Source organism: Medicago sativa, chromosome 5 (genome assembly GCF_051527215.1).
Source record: "Medicago sativa cultivar Bolivia chromosome 5, Bolivia_mono, whole genome shotgun sequence".
NCBI lineage: Eukaryota > Viridiplantae > Streptophyta > Magnoliopsida > Fabales > Fabaceae > Medicago > Medicago sativa.
The window spans coordinates 62,207,501-62,224,869 of NC_140753.1; the positions used below are offsets into that span (position 1 = coordinate 62,207,501).

At 31.9% G+C, this 17,369-nt stretch overlaps 1 protein-coding gene and 1 long non-coding RNA gene across 2 annotated transcripts in view; both read right to left on the bottom strand.

Moving 5' to 3' along the window:
* LOC146923822 (uncharacterized) overlaps positions 1 to 3,476 on the bottom strand; it is a 3,978-nt gene extending 502 nt beyond the window's left edge. Inside the window, exons 1-3 of the long non-coding RNA XR_015009878.1 lie at positions 2,996 to 3,476; positions 2,518 to 2,646; positions 159 to 250 (exon numbers count right to left, since the gene is read on the bottom strand). This is a non-coding gene — a long non-coding RNA (uncharacterized LOC146923822). The remainder of the gene's footprint in view (positions 1 to 158; positions 251 to 2,517; positions 2,647 to 2,995) is intronic.
* Positions 3,477 to 9,677: 6,201 nt separating this feature from the next.
* On the bottom strand, positions 9,678 to 10,904 carry LOC146923823 (F-box/kelch-repeat protein At3g23880-like). Its single transcript, XM_085711785.1, has one exon. It carries the CDS (start codon positions 10,902 to 10,904, stop codon positions 9,678 to 9,680), a length of 1,227 nt encoding a protein of 408 aa, XP_085567911.1.
* Between the last annotated feature and the right edge of the window lie 6,465 nt (positions 10,905 to 17,369).

Here is a 17,369-nt window from a genome sequence, read left to right on the forward strand (position 1 = left end):
TAACAAAACCAGAGTGCCACAATGCACATTATTGTTTATCTATTTATATCTATCCATGCATTTATACTTTCCTATCAATACTTATGAGCTCTTTTAATGTTTTCCTGCAAGGTCATTTAAACTTTTAATGCACTAAGATATGCTATAATAAAACATACCTTCTTGAATAGTACTCTCTATGAACCAACAACAAATACCCTGATTGGAAGAGAAGTGGAGTTGATGTATGGAATAAAAACTGCAAATGTTACTGCAACAGGCATGAAGTTTTTATAAGAACCAATATGATGTAGAGAAAGACTATTATAAGAAAGAAAGGAGTACATTAACATTAGGAATGATGCAGAAGACTAAAACAGATTCATGCCTATTAATCATTAAAAAGAATGATGAACTACAACCTACACACCCCTATCTCATTCTTGATTTGTAACAAACATACTGATGCATAAGTCTTAAAAAATAATTATACTTAATATAAAACCAAACAGATTTAAAAAAGGGATAAGATAAAAATAATTAAACAAAATCATAAACAATGAGCTTATTTACAACTGAAGTACAAATCTGAGCTTATTGAAACGATTTTCTTAACAACGAATTTTATTATAGTGGAAAACCCTGCACGAGAAGTATAGATCTGCCTGAACAAAAAAAAAATACAAAGCAAAAAGGCATCGTACAAAGATGGATAATCCAAACTCAAAATGGCCTGACAAAGAAAAAAAAAGGTCCACTAAATTAAACCTAGCAGCCAATATAAAGGCAGGACAACAAATCACATAGCAGACCCCAAAAAAAAACATAACAGCAGACTAAATCCAACCCACTACAGCCACAAAAACACCCCCAAAATTCAAGCATAACGACAACCTATACTTCCAAAAAACCAACACCTACATTAAAACGCAGAACAACTGCAACTTGCCAATAAACATAAGATGACGCAAAAGGTACATCCGCCGAAGGAAACAAAAACCTTACTGCATAAAACAATTTGGGACCAAGTTCTTATGTAGTCTAACAATTATACAAAGAAAGAATGAATAAAAAAGTCTAACAACTATACAAAGAAAGAATGAATAAAAAAGGAGAGTCAATGACTTCAGAACCAAAGTCCTATTTCTAAAAAAAGATAAAAAGAATATTTAAAGGTATAAAAATGAGGGTTATTTTATATTTCGGTTGTTGTAAAAAGACTCAAATTGAAAGGGATTGGATCATGACATTATATTCTTATACAACCATAGCAAAAACAAGATTGCAGTAAAGGTTGGAAATGATATCATATTTCTATTAAAATAATGAATGTTTCAGCTTCAAACATTAAAAAAATAAAATAAAGATAGTATAATATGCATTTCATATATTTTTTCTCCCCTCTATCCACAATATTCATTTGACCTTTTTCCCATCTTATACTTGAAAGGTCGAATTGGTCAAAAGGAATGTTCAAATTGGCATGGATTGGACAAGTTTTTCCATCTTGGACACTTCAAATTGAAGAAATAAAAATCACGATGGGAAGATCATGGATTGACAAAAAGTAGCTTACTATAAAGTATCACAAAATGTTTGATACATGGATTAGATTCCTAATCTTCCCCCCATTGGATTAACCATTATATAGTGTGGCAACTAACCATAACACAATGTGGCTTCAAGGTATAAATTCAACACCACAAACTAGTATAATGATCATTATTTATTTTCTTGTTTTCAATATCTACTTTTTTTTTAACAACAAATTTATTTATCGACAACCATACAAGACGTGACGGAAGCGAAAGCGAGCAATACACAGATAAAGGGTGCTGTTGTACACAATAAAACTAAAGCAGCCCCAGAAGAACATACAACCACAAAGAATCATCTAACAGATGAAACTAAAAGCACCTAATTGGCACCCAAAATCAGCCCCAAAGAAAAGGAACACAGCCACACCTACATAAGTAGACATGCCACCAATAAGCCAGCCTGCACTGTCACCACATCAGCTGCACTTACAGACTAAAAACAGGCCACTAATAAACCACTTAGGTGTGATACTATATTGATCATAATCCATAATAAATAGTATTGTTGAAAGTTTGCAACCAATCTAATTTTATGCTCCTTTCTGAAACTACTAGTGAGAAAGTAGATCCACTATTGATAGTGTTGACATTTAATTTTTAAAAAATATTTATTTTGATACATGATAAAATAATTTACACCATCAAACAATTGTATATATACATGACTTTTATGATGGTTGTAATTAAATTCAAATTTTCATAATTGATTGACAATGTAAATAATTTAAACACACAATTGAGTGTAAATTGGAGATCAGATCAAAGGATTGAAACTAGAGTATGTATGCCATAAGAAGTAATTCAATGCAAAAAGTAAAAGTAGATAGAGCTCATGTTGTATATGGTTATAATTATATCATGATATATGTTCCAAAAAGGTCTAAACAGAAAAAAAAAAAAAATCAAAGGCATAGTAGACATTGAAAATAAAATCATTTACTGAGGAAATCTCCCAAGCTGAATTGTTTCTCGGCAACCCACTTCTGATAATTAACAGTTGGTCTTTCAAGATTGCCAAACCAGCCTAAAGAATCTCCCACTGTGTAATTTTTGTAAGCTCTAACAGAACCTAAGAAACATGAGAGAAAAAGACAAGAAATAGTTGAAAATAGAAGAAACGTACCAGCAGCCCCAAAAACCCAGAAACACTTATATTAATTAATTAAAAATAAAGGAACCCATCAACTAAACACTAACCAAAGCTTAATATTTTATATAAAAAAGAGGATTGAATTAACAATGAAGTACCTAATACTAAAGTATCAGGAAAAATCAAAATTCTACAAAATCAAAATTGGTAAAATTGATGATCAAATACATAATCCTAATAGCTTAGCACTAACAAAATTGAAATTTAAGCAATAAAAATACCACAAAAACAAACCAAATTGAATTGAGAGATTGGGAAGAAGAATTACGGTGTTGAGATTGGGAAGAAAACGTAAGCACGAGATTTTCAAATGGGTTCAGAGTGGTTGAAGCTTTTGAGATTTTCGAATGGCATCTGAGGTTCGAATGGGTTGAGGGTTTGAGAATGTTGAGGTTTGAATGGGTTCTGAAGTTAGCTTCTGAGGTTCGATAAGCTTGTGCGTTTCTGCTTTGGATATTGGTTTTTTAATTTTTCTTTTTATTCTTGTTATTAGTTTTTATTAAATAATGGAGTTTTTTTTTTTGACAAGAGTTTTATTTAAAGAGCAAATTGTTTGTTTTTTTTTCTTTCCAAAGGGTTGTTGGGTATTTGTTTTTTAGAACGGAATTTTTTGTTATATTAAGATTTTTTTGTTTCAATTTTTAAGAACGGTATTTAACAAAGTTGTTACTCGTACTTTTATTAAAGATAATTAAAAATTATACCAGAACAGTTAATACATGTTGACAAAAATAACAAATAAAAATCCGTTCTCGTTTCTTATACCACAACGCTTTTGAGTTGTTACAAATAAATTAAAAAAATATCATACCTTACTAAAACAGAATCAGAAAACCGTTGTCCATGGGACTCTACCAGAACAATTTTTTTACCTTCCAAAATTTAGGCGTTGTCGTAGGGCCAAAATGTTGTACTGTTCTTTCCTTTTTCAAGGCCACTACAGGTATAATTTCTTCTATCGAATCTATTTTTTAAAAAAAAAATTGGGGGGGGGGGGGGGGGGGTGGGGAGGATTTTAGGAAAATTGCTTGGATTTATTGGGAGTCAGTTTGTACTCCAGAGGAGAAAGGAGGGTTGGGGGTTAAGAGGGTTAGAGCATTTAATTTATCTTTATTGGGTAAATGGTGTTGGAGGATGTTGATTGATAAAGAGGGTTTGTGGCACTGGGTTCTTTAAGAGGGTTAGAGCATTTAATTTATCTTTATTCGTCGTGTTTTGTTGAGTACTAATCTCATTTGCACTATTTTGTTGAGTACTAATCTCAAATGGAGCCCCTCTTAGTTTGGTTCTTTGTGTTTAAGTAAAATTAGATTAAACAAACAACTATTGAAATCCATTTCCCTATAATTACTCAACTCAAAAGTATTTTTCAAGGTTAATCCTCATTATTTATGCATGGTTTTAGCGAACCTCCCCCACTTAGATGACATTGTGTGTGTTGTGATGCACATCATGATTCATGATGAATCTTTTTGCTATAACAAGTAATTTCCATTTCCTTCAACATTGTTTAAAGATGTGAATCTGTTTTCTTAGATTTCTCAAGGCCTCGTTGGAAGAAAATTATAGGTGTCATGAGTGTGATTAGTGATCACTTGAGACTATTCTCTTGTTTTGGAAAAATCGAATAAAATTTAGAAACTTGCCATGATTGTTAAGATGTGAAGTTCTTTTAACTTTGTGTATAGATACAACCCTTTAATGAATCATGCGCTCTTTGTTCCTAGATAAAAAGTTGATTACTGAGCAATATGTTTTTTGAATAGCAGAGACGTGGCTATTGCTTAATAAGAAATCGAAATTTCATTTCTCTTATATTTTCAAAATTATATTTTTAGAAATTGTGATGTTGCGAAGACAAAGACAAAGTAAAGAAAGAAAAAAAAGTCAGTAATTCATACCAAAGTCAGTAATGAAAGTTCCTTGTTGTTTTAGCTACAAGTTTAGTGTGTCAAATAATCACATACCAAATTAATTCATATTTCTAACATGATTTTTGCGTGTGCATTTCAGCAATTATTAAGACTAATTCTTCATGTCAATGATTATTTATATAGATAGAAAATCTACCCCTATAGAATTTCAACCCATTTTAGAATTCAAATTTCAACTTGAGAATACTAATTAAGCTACAAAAGGCTCGACTCAAAACTTCAATTTAACCATATTTTTTATAGGAAAAAATGACCATAGATATCTAATTGACGTAATTAAATGTTAAAACATGTCAAATGGCTAGGGTGTTAGGTGAACTTACTATTTTTGAAAGTGGAACACTTATACCATAGTTCTAATTCTTGTTTCATATTAGGTTTTTTTTTTTTTTTTCAAATAATTTTGTAGCTAAAAATTTATCCCGAAGTTCAAAACCCTCACTCCTATATATCTTTATATTTCTACTAATTGAGTTATGATCATATTACATCATATTAGAATTTTTATATTAAGTTTAACTAATTTTATAAAATCATTTTAATTTATAAACAACATACCAAATCTCTTCCAACCCATTTTCTTTAATTTGTAGGGTTTAGGAAATGGAAATTGACTTGGACGAGGTTGAATGATAAAAGCACCATGAACGGTTGCACGTAAGCTGATGCGTGAGCATGCCACCATAATGTTCCTTCTTGTTGTGTCATATTAAATTTGTATGTAAATTTATTTTCGAGACGAATTAAACAGGACCTTCTGCCGATGCACTAAATAGCTGGAATACTCTACCTGCCTTTACATGGTTCAAAAAATTCATAAACAATTGGACATTGAATTTGCATGACCAATACTTCTTAGACACAATTTGCTCATTTAATTGAAGGCTTCATTCTTGCTAATTTATCCGTTTTCAAAATAAAAAAAAAATTATGATCTAAATAATAAACAATGTTGATATAGTCACCTTCGTTGTCATTATCACTCTGGTCCAAATCAATGTATTCTCCTATGGGTAAAGTGTAAACCATCAAATAGTTTATTTAAAGTATTTTATATTGTGGCATTGATTTGTAGTAGCACACAAAGAAAATATATGTTTGAGATTTATCATAAAAAAATTGCAGTATATCGAATCAAATAAGAGAGAAAAAATTTGTCATGCAATATGAACGAAATTTCCTCTCGTGCGCTTTAACATTTTCCTATCTATGTACCTATAAATTGTGATGTACTTGAGTGACACATTTTATTTATGATAAATTATATATAAAAAATTTATGATAAATTATATATAAAAAAAAGGGTTAATTATGTTTCTAGTCCCTATAAAATAGCGACCTTGTAAGTTTAGTCCCTACTTAATTTTAATAGCATTTTTAGTCCCTATAAAAAAAAATTTACTTATAATTTTAGTCCCTGCTAAAACAAAGTTTGATTAATTATCCTTAAACTCTTAAATTTTTGAACGATTTTTTTGAGACAAGATTAGAACACTATGAAAGGTTCATTTACTAAAATTTAGAATTTTCTGACATGAAATGAATTAAATATGATTTTTTTTAAAACGACAAAAGTTAAAGATAAAAAGTAATAAAATCTGGATGTAGAAATCAAATTTTGCAATAATTTTTTGCGGACGAACTTTTAGTAATGTTCTAAGGTGGCATTTACCATGGGAAGGCTTAATCCTTTCCCACCATGGGAAATGTTACTTTTTACCTCCATGTGGCACTCAAACAAGTTGCTTTTATTTTGTTTGTTTTTTCAATAATTAAAAAAGCTAATATTTAATATCAAGTTTACTAGTACAACCCCTATTTCTATGAAATCATATATGCACCTCACCCATTAACACGTAAATGATTTATCACGTAATTATTTTTTTGTTGATATCTAGCCTTTTTATTTTAATTTGACAAACTTTTTTTTTATGGTAAGGGTTTAATTTACGAGTTTTGACCAAATTTGCAATGTTTTTAAGGACATTTGCAATTAATGTTTAGTTTTTATTGGCAGAAGTTCAATATTTTATACGTTTCACGATACTACTGATAAACATGTTAATTCACCGGGAAAAAATTATGTGTTCTGGTTATTTTTTGTTACTTGTACGTTTTGGTTTGTGAGTATTAATTTATATTTTTGCAATGCCATTGAACGTTTTTGAATTAATTTTTTTTATACAAATTTAATTAGAGAACATAATATCTCATGCACAATGAGATATATATCATTTACTGGTTGTTTATTTAATTATTTTTTATACAAATTTAACTAGAGAACATAATTTTTTTTAAAAGAATTAGAGACATAATATCTCATGTACAATGAGATATATATCATTTACTGGTTGTTTAAAATATATCATTTAGCGATCAAACAATATTTACTAGTCGTGGCCCAATACAAAAACACTATAGTTTATTCTTAAACATGCTTTAAGGACTAAAACCTTATTTATCTTAATATTATGTAATGTTTTGATTATATGATGAGATTGAAATTTGTAAGTGGGGGTTTTGATAGAGTGTTGGTTCAGGTTTTGTGAGTTTATTTTGAGATGACTACAAGCCCATAAAAAATGGCCCACTCACTTAACAGTTAACATTATTTTATATGTTGTGGGGTCCTAATTTTTGTTTCAAGTAAAAAACCAAAAAGTTGAAAAAGGGTAGCAAGTAAAAGATCACAACCATTGAGCTTTTTTATTATTATATCTATGGTCAAAAAACACCTTTCCCATGGTGGGAAAGGATTAGCCCCTCCCATGGTAAATGTCACCATGTTCTAAACATGTCTGCAAAAAATTGTTCAAAAATTTAAGAGTTTAAGCATAAATTAAACAAATTTGAATTGAGTAGGGACTAATACTCAGTGCAGAAAAACAAAATTAGGGACTAAAAATGCTATTAAAATTAAGTAGGGACTAAACTTACAAGGTCGCTATTTTATAGGGACTAGAAACATAATTAACCCTAAAAAAAATTGTAACTTTCTTTGTTATAAAAAATATGTTTAATTACACTTTTGATCCCTTAATTAATTTTCAAGTTCCATTTTGGTCCCATAATTAATAAAAGGTACGTTTTGGTCCCTTAAATATGCTTCCGCCAGCCAATTTAGTCCCTCTCCGTTAATTTTATGTCTAAGATGGACCAACATTGTAGAAGTCCACAGGATGTTTTTCTTGTGAAGGGTTTGAAGACGCGACAAGACGCGAAATCAAACGCCGCACAAGACAACAAACAACACAATCCCGCACTTAGACGACGAAATCACAAAAAACACAGGAAAAAACTTGATATTACATAATTTTGTACTTCCAATTCTTTTGAAAAAAAATTTATTGAGCGTTTAACACTTTAACCACATTATTTGTATGGCAATCCACAAAAAGCATACCCAGAGCTCCAAATCCCAGTAAAATTATACTAGTTATCTTTTACGAACCTAATTAACAAAATTATTTACGTAATACTCCCCTCTTCAAAATTCAAATTAAACAAAAGGTATTTTTTGGTATATATCTCAATTTTAAGTATCATTTTTTTGAAATTAATAATATTTTATTTTACTTTTCTTATAAGAATATATTTTTATAGCAAATTATGACTTTTCAGTCACTTAATTTATTTTGGTGGAACTTGATCCATTTTTAGGTGACAAAATTGTAAAATAATGTATTTAAATATTAAATTGACACATAAAACTTTGATGACATTTAGTGGGACTGATTCAAAAAATAAGTTTAATTCTTTTTGCAAAAAAAAAAAAGTTCTGTATTGATAATTTGTTTTGGGATCAACTGAATCTTGTCTTGATATTGTTCGGTTTTTATTGGACTAGAAATTCATCAAATTTGATTGGGTTAATGGTCGGATTTGGGTCAAAAAATAGGCATAGCCAATGCAAGAATTTGTTTCAGGTCACATACTAAGAATTAATGTGGTGTCAAAAACTATTTATTAGCCTAAAAAATAAATAAAATAAATAATCTAAACAAAATGCATTACTCCTACCACAAGATGGGGCAGAAGGGACAAAGAAAAGTACAAATTTCGAATACAAAAATAATCCTTGATTCTGTTAGAATGGTGGAGGGACACATAAAAAATGCTATGAACGGCTCAATATACCCAAACATCCCAAAGAAAGTACACACCACTGGTAAACCCAAAACAGAAATTTTTTAGCAAAGTCCACTTCTTTTATTGTATTGTGGCTGCATGCATGCTTTTTAGGATCAGAAGCAGTGTCCGTCCATTATACCATTTTCTTCTCAATACTGTACTAATAATGAATGTATCACCCATGGTGCCATATTTACTTTAGTAAAAATTCCTTTTTGTTTTCCCAAAAAGAAAATCCCAATATGCAGATGTCTATCTTTTTATTAATAGGCTAAACCATTGTAGTAATTATAGCACTATTTTATTTATTTACAAAAGTTTCTAATCATCTTCTAAAAAAAATCTAATCATATAAAATAATTTAAAGTGTGGGGGTATCCCTTAATAGAATAAAGTCGATCTGTCCATAGCCACCACGAGAAAGTGTATGTCCGTAACTAGCATTCTAGAAAAGCTTCTGCATGTGCATACTGCTTCTTCCCAAGAGAGCAAGATATCTCTGTGGCAGGAAGGAGGCAGCAATATGCATATCTTTTTTGTAATTCGTTGACGGTTCCTTTTTGTACAATTGATAATTGGAATACATAATAATAGTGAGATGGTCAATATGTTTTCTTATGCAAAAAAAATATATATGTGTGTTTGGTCTTGCAAAAACAACATGACAATAGTATTATAACATACTCAGTTTAGTTAGAAGCTGATTTCAAGCAAACATTATGAAATTTGCATGCACAGCAATTAGCAGCAGATGTACTAACAAACATAGTAGTCAAAACAAGCACAAAAAAACATTATTTGCACAAGCGAAAATTAACATAAAAGTTGGGATTAAATCTCATAATGACTAGCACAGCATTCTACATTGAAGTCCTAGTATTAAAATCAAGGTGATAGCAAACTCTCAATGTAGAGTCTTGAGTCTACCGGTCTATAGTTGTCTTGAATCTTTAAAGTCTTTTGAGTACCGTTTTTGGAGTCGTAAACCCACCACATCAATTTATTATCACCAAACTCTTTAAACAAGGCCAGCACATGGTTTTTATCCCTAAAAATGTATACCATCGTGGATTTGAGAGCATAACCATCAATATTGTGAGGTAGACGTTTCGATTTAATCCAAGACTCTTTCTTTCCGTATTCCTTCATAAGCCAAACATCAGTGAAAGAGTTAGAACTAGATAATATGCACAAGCAACCCATATGCATACACATGCTCAACATGCCAGCCCTTCCATAATCAGGCTGTGAAATCTCTTGGTGAGACTCTTTCCCCAAATCAAGAGAAATAATGACATGTGAATTATGAGAAAGTACCAACCAATTAACTGTGCTCTTAATGAATATTCCTTGTTTACCCCAATGAAACCTAGAAGGGAAATCTTGAATCCTTCTCCATGAACGTGTGCCCAAAGTATGAATATTAACTTGAGAAACATTGGATCCATAATCATAGCAATAAACAGAAACAACCTTGTACTTATGAATTAAAGGATCATAGCCAAAAGCAGATATAATTTTACCATTCTCTTCTGGAAACTCTAAAGGAGGTAACTTCTTGTGTTTTCTAGTTGAAGGGTTCCAAAGAAGTGCAGGACGGTTGTTAATGGCGAAACAAATGATACCGTGGCAAGAACCAATGAGATCACGTGGGTAATTGAGTTGCATAGGATTAAAGGTGAACCTAGAGTTGAGTTGAAGAGAGTCGAATGGATAAGACATTGCAGTACAGTCGGAGGAGGTCCATTTGGTTACGATGAAGTGGGGGCGTTTAATTGAGAAGCTAAGGTGTTTTCTGGCGAATTTGGGATCTTTTGAGATAAGGGAATTCCATGACTTGCATACGCATCGGAATCGTAAGAGATCCTGCACGGTGAGTCTACATAGAATTTCAGCAATGATATGCATTGGAATATGAGGAATCACTGGCTCCGGCCTATTGGTGTTTGAGAATACGGAATTCCACAATCTGAGGAGCAACTTCACTGGAAGTTTTAAGGTTCCAGTCATTCGATGTTGCTTCTTGGGTGGTGGCAGTGTATCCAACATCACTGAATCAGAAATGAAGACGCCGTCGTTTTGGAGTGAAAACCGACTTGCTAATTGATTCATGAATGAGTGTTGATTTCTTGCGTTGCGTTGCGTCGCTAATGTGTTTTAGAACCCTGACTCTTGGCAAGTAACAAGTTCAATTGAGAGGTTGTGAAAACCCTAAGAAGTAGAACCCTTCATTTTGGATTGAATCTGTTTGAATATGATCGATATTTATGAGCATAAACAGGAAGATAATGCAAATGGAATGATAAGATAATACTTAGTCTATGAAATGAAGTTAAGCAAGCATCTATGTGTTCTAATGCTACTGATATGATCTCTGGCAGCATTCTATGAGTACTTTGAATATATTTCAAGCAATGCCATAAAAATTGATATCACAACCTTGTACTTATCAGGCAATATTATCATAATACTTCAAATCAATGTTCTTATACCCAAAACCCTAATTTTCCTAATATGAAATTAAGCCCTACAATGAATGTTTCAATAAGCAAAGAAAAGACTAAAGAGAGATTGCTTACCTCGATGCTTCTCTGGTGTTGTTATCTCTCAAATGAGTGATTGTAGTTCCTCTCAATTCTCACGGATGTAATAGAAATGCTGAAACTTGAAGTGAAAAAGTGAAATGCTGAAACCTCTCACTTATTCTTTGAAAATCCTAACAACCCTTCATTTTCGATTCAGACTTAATTTTTCTTTCAGGAATGTGATTTTCTTTTCAACTCTGCAATTTCTAAAAATTTTTTCCAATACTTTGATGTGTATGTATCTCACGTGTAAGTTAAAAAATAAATGAAAATTTCAGTTTGTCAAGGACAAGTACGTAATCAATTTTTGCTAACTCATTTAAGTGGGGATCTAAATTATAGGGTTATTTTTCGAGTAATACCTCAAATTCGTCCTTGAATTATCAGCAATCCATCAAATTCGTCCCTGAATTTATCGAAATATCAATTTAGTCCCTGAATTTTGCAGACGTCCATCAAATCAGTCCCTCCGTCCAAAAGCACCGTTAGTGGTGATGACATGTCCCCTTGCATGCTGTGTTGTCCTGTACACGTGTCAACAAGGCAGCCACGTGTACAGGGACGAAATTGATGGAAATGGAGAAAATTCGAGATTTAACTTTTGAGGGTAATTTTTCCCGTGTTTCCAATTATACCCCTCTATTACCATTGTCTTTCATCCTCACATTTTTTTCACTCAGAAGCATTAAACCAGTCCCTAATCTTTCACCTTCCCGCCTAAACCGTCACCCTCTTTACTTCTCCAAAATCATCATCATCACCAGCGATCAACCTTGGAAAAGATTCGGTCTTGAAGTCAGATTCCGTGGATTGTCAAGGTAACGCCATTGAACTTCGTTTTCCATTCACTTCTGTTCGTTTCTCCCTTTTTTTTTGTCCGTTTTTTGTGAATATCGGTTTTAGTTTTAGGCATTATTTTTGCGACTTTTAACTTCATATCATGTTTCGTTGATGTTTGTTTGTGACTGTTGTGTGTTTGATTGCGTTTTTTAATTAGTAATTTTAGGGTTTTTTGGTAGAAACATAATAATTTAATGTCTTAATGTTTGGTTACTAAAAATGAAGAACATTATATTAGTATTGACCGAAATCACGTCCTGATTTAAACATTTTATAAAAAGGGTTTTTTGAGGTTGGTATTGAAGTGTGACGTTGGAAAAATTCGTAGGATGGAAGACTGTATTACAGTAATCCTGCATCACGGTGGTTGATGACTTGATGGCTATGTAATTTGCATTTTTTGGCTATGTAATGACTTATGAACATCAAATATATGACTTATGATGGTATGCAATGTATGTCTTTTTATAATCAAAGTGTCTGTCTTTTACTTTTTACTTTAGGAAAATGTTAACTTGTGCCCTTGGGGCACAAGTTTAGAAACTAAACATAGAAATTTTTTCTTGGAAATTGTGCATTCAATATATTAAAAGTTTGAAATTTTGTCTTTTCAATGCAAAAGTTATTTTTTAATTCCATTTTTAGTTTCTTAACTTGTGCCCTTAGGGCACAAGTTAACATGACCCTTTACTTTATTCAGCAAATGTATGCCCAAGGATCAAAGTGATATCTGGTGTGAAAATTCAAGGACGTAATTTCACTAATTTGAGGATCGATATGATGGATATGCATATAATTCAGGGACCATTTTGATTGAAACTGTTTTTATATCAGCATTTTGTTAACTTCTTTTCTACCAGTAGAAATTAGCTTCAAAACTGTCTGTTTTTATATCAGCATTTTGTTAACTTCTTTTCTACCAGTAGAAGTTAGCTTCAAAACTGTCTGTTTTTATATCAGCCATTTTGTGGACTTCTTTTCTACCAGTAATGACCAATGATTTTTTAATTTCGAATTGAATCAACAAAATTAGGGTTTTATGTTTTTGAATTGGGGAATAACACCTACTCAATTCATGGAAGAATTTTGGAGGATTTTGAACTCTAGGTGACAAATAATAACATTAGGGTTTCATATTTATGTATTTGGGGAAGAAAGAGCCGTTAATTTGGAAGTGGAGAAAGAGACGTTATTGAGTACAAGGAGAAACTGCCGTTGCCAATTTTATGAAAATCCATCAATTTGGTCCTTGAAAATTTTCTGTAAATCAATCAATTTGGTCCCTGCTTGCGTGGCATCTGACGTGGCAAGCCTTGTAAAAGGTTAACGTTACACGTCACCTCCATTAACAGACCAACTTAACGGAGGGACTGATTTGATTGACATTTTGTAAATTCAGGGACTAAATTGATATTTCGATAAATTCAGGGACGAATTTGATGGATTGCTGATAATTCAAGGACGAATTTGAGGTATTACTCGTTATTTTTCACTAATACTCCCTCTGTTCTGCACCATTTTGAATTGTGTAATTTTGACCTAACTTACTTTGACCATATTTTTCTACTATATACAAAGATAAATAATACTTCCTCCGTTCCATAATACATGACACAGTTGACCCTATTACGCATACCAATGCATAATTTTGAGTTTAAATATCTTGAATAATATGTTAGAAAAATTATGAAAATTTGATATTTTGAAAATACTCACCGAGACGAATCTAACGACATCTTATATGATATTATTTATCTTTGTATATTAGTAGAAAAATATGGTCAAAGTAAGTTAAGTCAAAATTCCAAATTTTCAAATGGGTCATCTATTGCGGGACGGAGGGAGTATCATATAAGATGTCGTTAGATTTGTCTCGATGAGTATTTTCAAAGTATCAAATTTTCATAATTTTTTCTAATATAATCTATCAAATTTTCATAATTTTTTCTAATATATTATTCAAGATATTTAAGCTTAAAATTATGCATTGACATGCGTAATAAGGTCAACTGTCAAGTATTATGGGACGGAATCTATTTTTTAGCGTTAATTTCCAGCTAACTTATTCTAGAATCAATTTTTTAAAAGGTTATTTTTAAGACTTCGTCCAAATTTTTGGGGTTATTTGAGATATTAACTCAAACAATTAACAAAAATAAAAGTTCATTCTTAAACACTTAAACTCCATAAATATTTCTTTTGACTCTAAAAATTAGAAAAATCAAGAAATCATTTTTATTTTCTTTGTGCTATTATTTTCCTTTCTCCACATGGTAATCATTCGAGAACTAGCAGTCTTAGGACGGATCCCATTTGGATTGAGCTTATTTTGAGTCTATGAAAAATTGATTATGTAAATAAATAAGCTTTTATATTAATTCTTAAGTTCTCATTAGCGAAAATTGTATCTTTATAAGTTGTTTTGTCATAAACTACCTTAACAAACTTATGAATAATAAATAAAAACTTATTTATCTGCATAAGCTGTTTTGCATAAGCTAAAAATAAGCTCAATTCAAGTGGGCCCTAGGTATTAAACGGTTTTGTTCATCTGTTGATGCATCTTAGAACCAGTTAAGGATGGATAATGTGAAACCACTTGAGTTGATCTAGTGGTGCTGACTTGAGACCTTAAAGTGTGCTCCTCTCAAAGTATCAAGTTTGATTCTCCTCGGTGCTATTTTTTATGGGTTAATTTAGCTTATTCAGAAACAAAATGAGCAAAGAGAGAAGAGAGATTACTTATCAAACAATATTATCATAAGCAAAGAGAGAAGAGAGATTATTTACCTCAAATATAATAAGTATTCGATGCTTTTATCGTCTCTCAATTTGTCCCCCTTTGTGTTGTTCTATGAAGCGCTTATGCAAGCATATCATGATAAGTGGTTATGCTAAAAGTTACAAATAAGCCATTTATCCAAACAAGTCATTTGTTTCTATGAAGCGCTCTATTTTTGGATTAACAAATACTAGTTTGTTGATGCCAACATTTTTGACCAAGTCCTTCATTTTTTTGATGCCACATTACAATTTACAAGTTGTCATAGTCGATTTTCATTTCTTATAAAGCCTTGCAGTGTCACCCATCATCACATTCTCTTGAAGTCACCTAGATATCTTTATGTAAGTATCAAAATCCTATTCTCAAGAAATTCTTTATGTAAGTCACCTTGATCGACAAGAATACTCCAAAACTGTATTTTGTTGATAGCTAGACTGCTTCCCAACCCAATGAAAGAACTTGTAAGCCTTTAAAGTAAAACCCTGGTGAAATTGTCAAGTGTGTTTCTTCATCAAGGTAAAACCCTTTTTCCTTCAAACTAATCCCAGTATTTGGAAAAATGATAATAGCAATTATGATCCCAAAAGTAATAGTAACTACAGCCTATGATCCCAAGTATGAAGGACAAAATGAGTAATGACTTCCAAAATTCAAAATTTCGAAAGAGCACAAACAAACTCATCATGTTGAATAAGTTGTAATTACTAAGAACAATATACAACCTAATTCAATTACTGTAAGTGCATTTCATCAAACACTTGGATGGCAATTAAGTTTACAACAAGTAAATGATGACATTTCATCAAACAACATATGAACATGTAAAGTAATCATATGAAGATGTAAAATAATGGAAGAACAACACAATGGGTTGTTCTGACTATTGCTTAAAAACAGAAGAAATGTGAAATCAATTGGATTTTGAGTTATTACGATATAAAAGTTGCATGACAACTGCAACCCTTAGCCTTATATGGTCAACATGTCTTCAGATTGACTTCAAATTTTAAGCAATAAATAAATTTTACTTTTTTTTGAGTAAAGGGCCTTTCATTAATTATAATCGAAGCACCGCAATGTGGGACATGTTACAAATCTTGGGGACCACCTAATAAGGACGTCCCGTCAATGACCTACTGCATCATTTGTTTTTTTTTCCTTTTCCGGAGGGATACTACATCACTTGCTTGTTTCTAAATACAACTTACGCGCCAAGGTTGGGAAAATTTAAAAGGGTAATAACCATTTTGGTGTTTGAATGTGTAACATGTAATTAAAATAGTACTTTAATCTATTAAAATTTTAAAATAGTTTTTGATTGTGTACTATGTTGTTCAGAATAATCTCTTAATTCAAAATGTTCGGATAATATTGTCATATACACCATCCGGTCACTAATATAAGCAAAAATCTAATTTATATGTTCATTCAATTAATGATGTATGTAGTCTTTATTATAGGCTACATACATTATTTATTGAATGAACCTAGAAAGTGGATTTTTGCTTATATTAGTGACCGGAGGGTGTATGTACATTGATATACGTACTTATTATCACATCACTCCCTATATATGTTACTAATAATAATAGGGAAATGTTAACAAGTGCCCTTAGGGCATTGTTTAGTAACTTTAAATAGTAAGTTTTTGTGAAAGTTTATGAAATCAATGCATTGAAAATTGGAGTTTTTGACTTTTTTAAAGAATAATTTCTTTATTAGGAATCCTTAAAGAGTTAACAAGACCCATATTAATATTGTAATAGATTCATTATCAAAATTAATGATTGAGACTGAGAGAGTGAGAGGCGGCGGACAAAAGACCAACTTACGACCACCACGCCGGTCTTATTCACCAGAGGTGAGGTATCACGGGGAAGGGGCTCTAGCCAGGGTGGCACAAATGGTGGGTGGGGGGATTGGACTGAGGTTAGGTCTAGACGTCGAGAAGCGATTGGACAGGATTTTCAAGGACAACACAGGTTTTCGAGATTCAAGCTGGAGGGAGGAAGCATGATGGATAGGGGTTCACAGGTTTCGCAGCGGCTTGGGGTTTCTGGGCGTGATAGGTTTTATGGAGGGTGATATCCATCACGTGGGGTTTCATATGATAGTTTTTGTGAGGATCAGAAGTGTGGTTACATCATGGTAGGTCTAGGTACTCACGTAATGATAAGGTAGGAGGAAGTAATGGAGATTGGCAAGGAATAAGGTATTGATATCACAATAATAATTATGAAGGGGCTGATCGTGAACTTGGGCATGCAATTTGGTCCAGAGGGAGGTCACGCACGCATAAGATTTGCAACCGAGAAGCCGTTGAAAGGTCACATTTGCAGACAGTAAGGCTGTTATGCGTGTCCATAG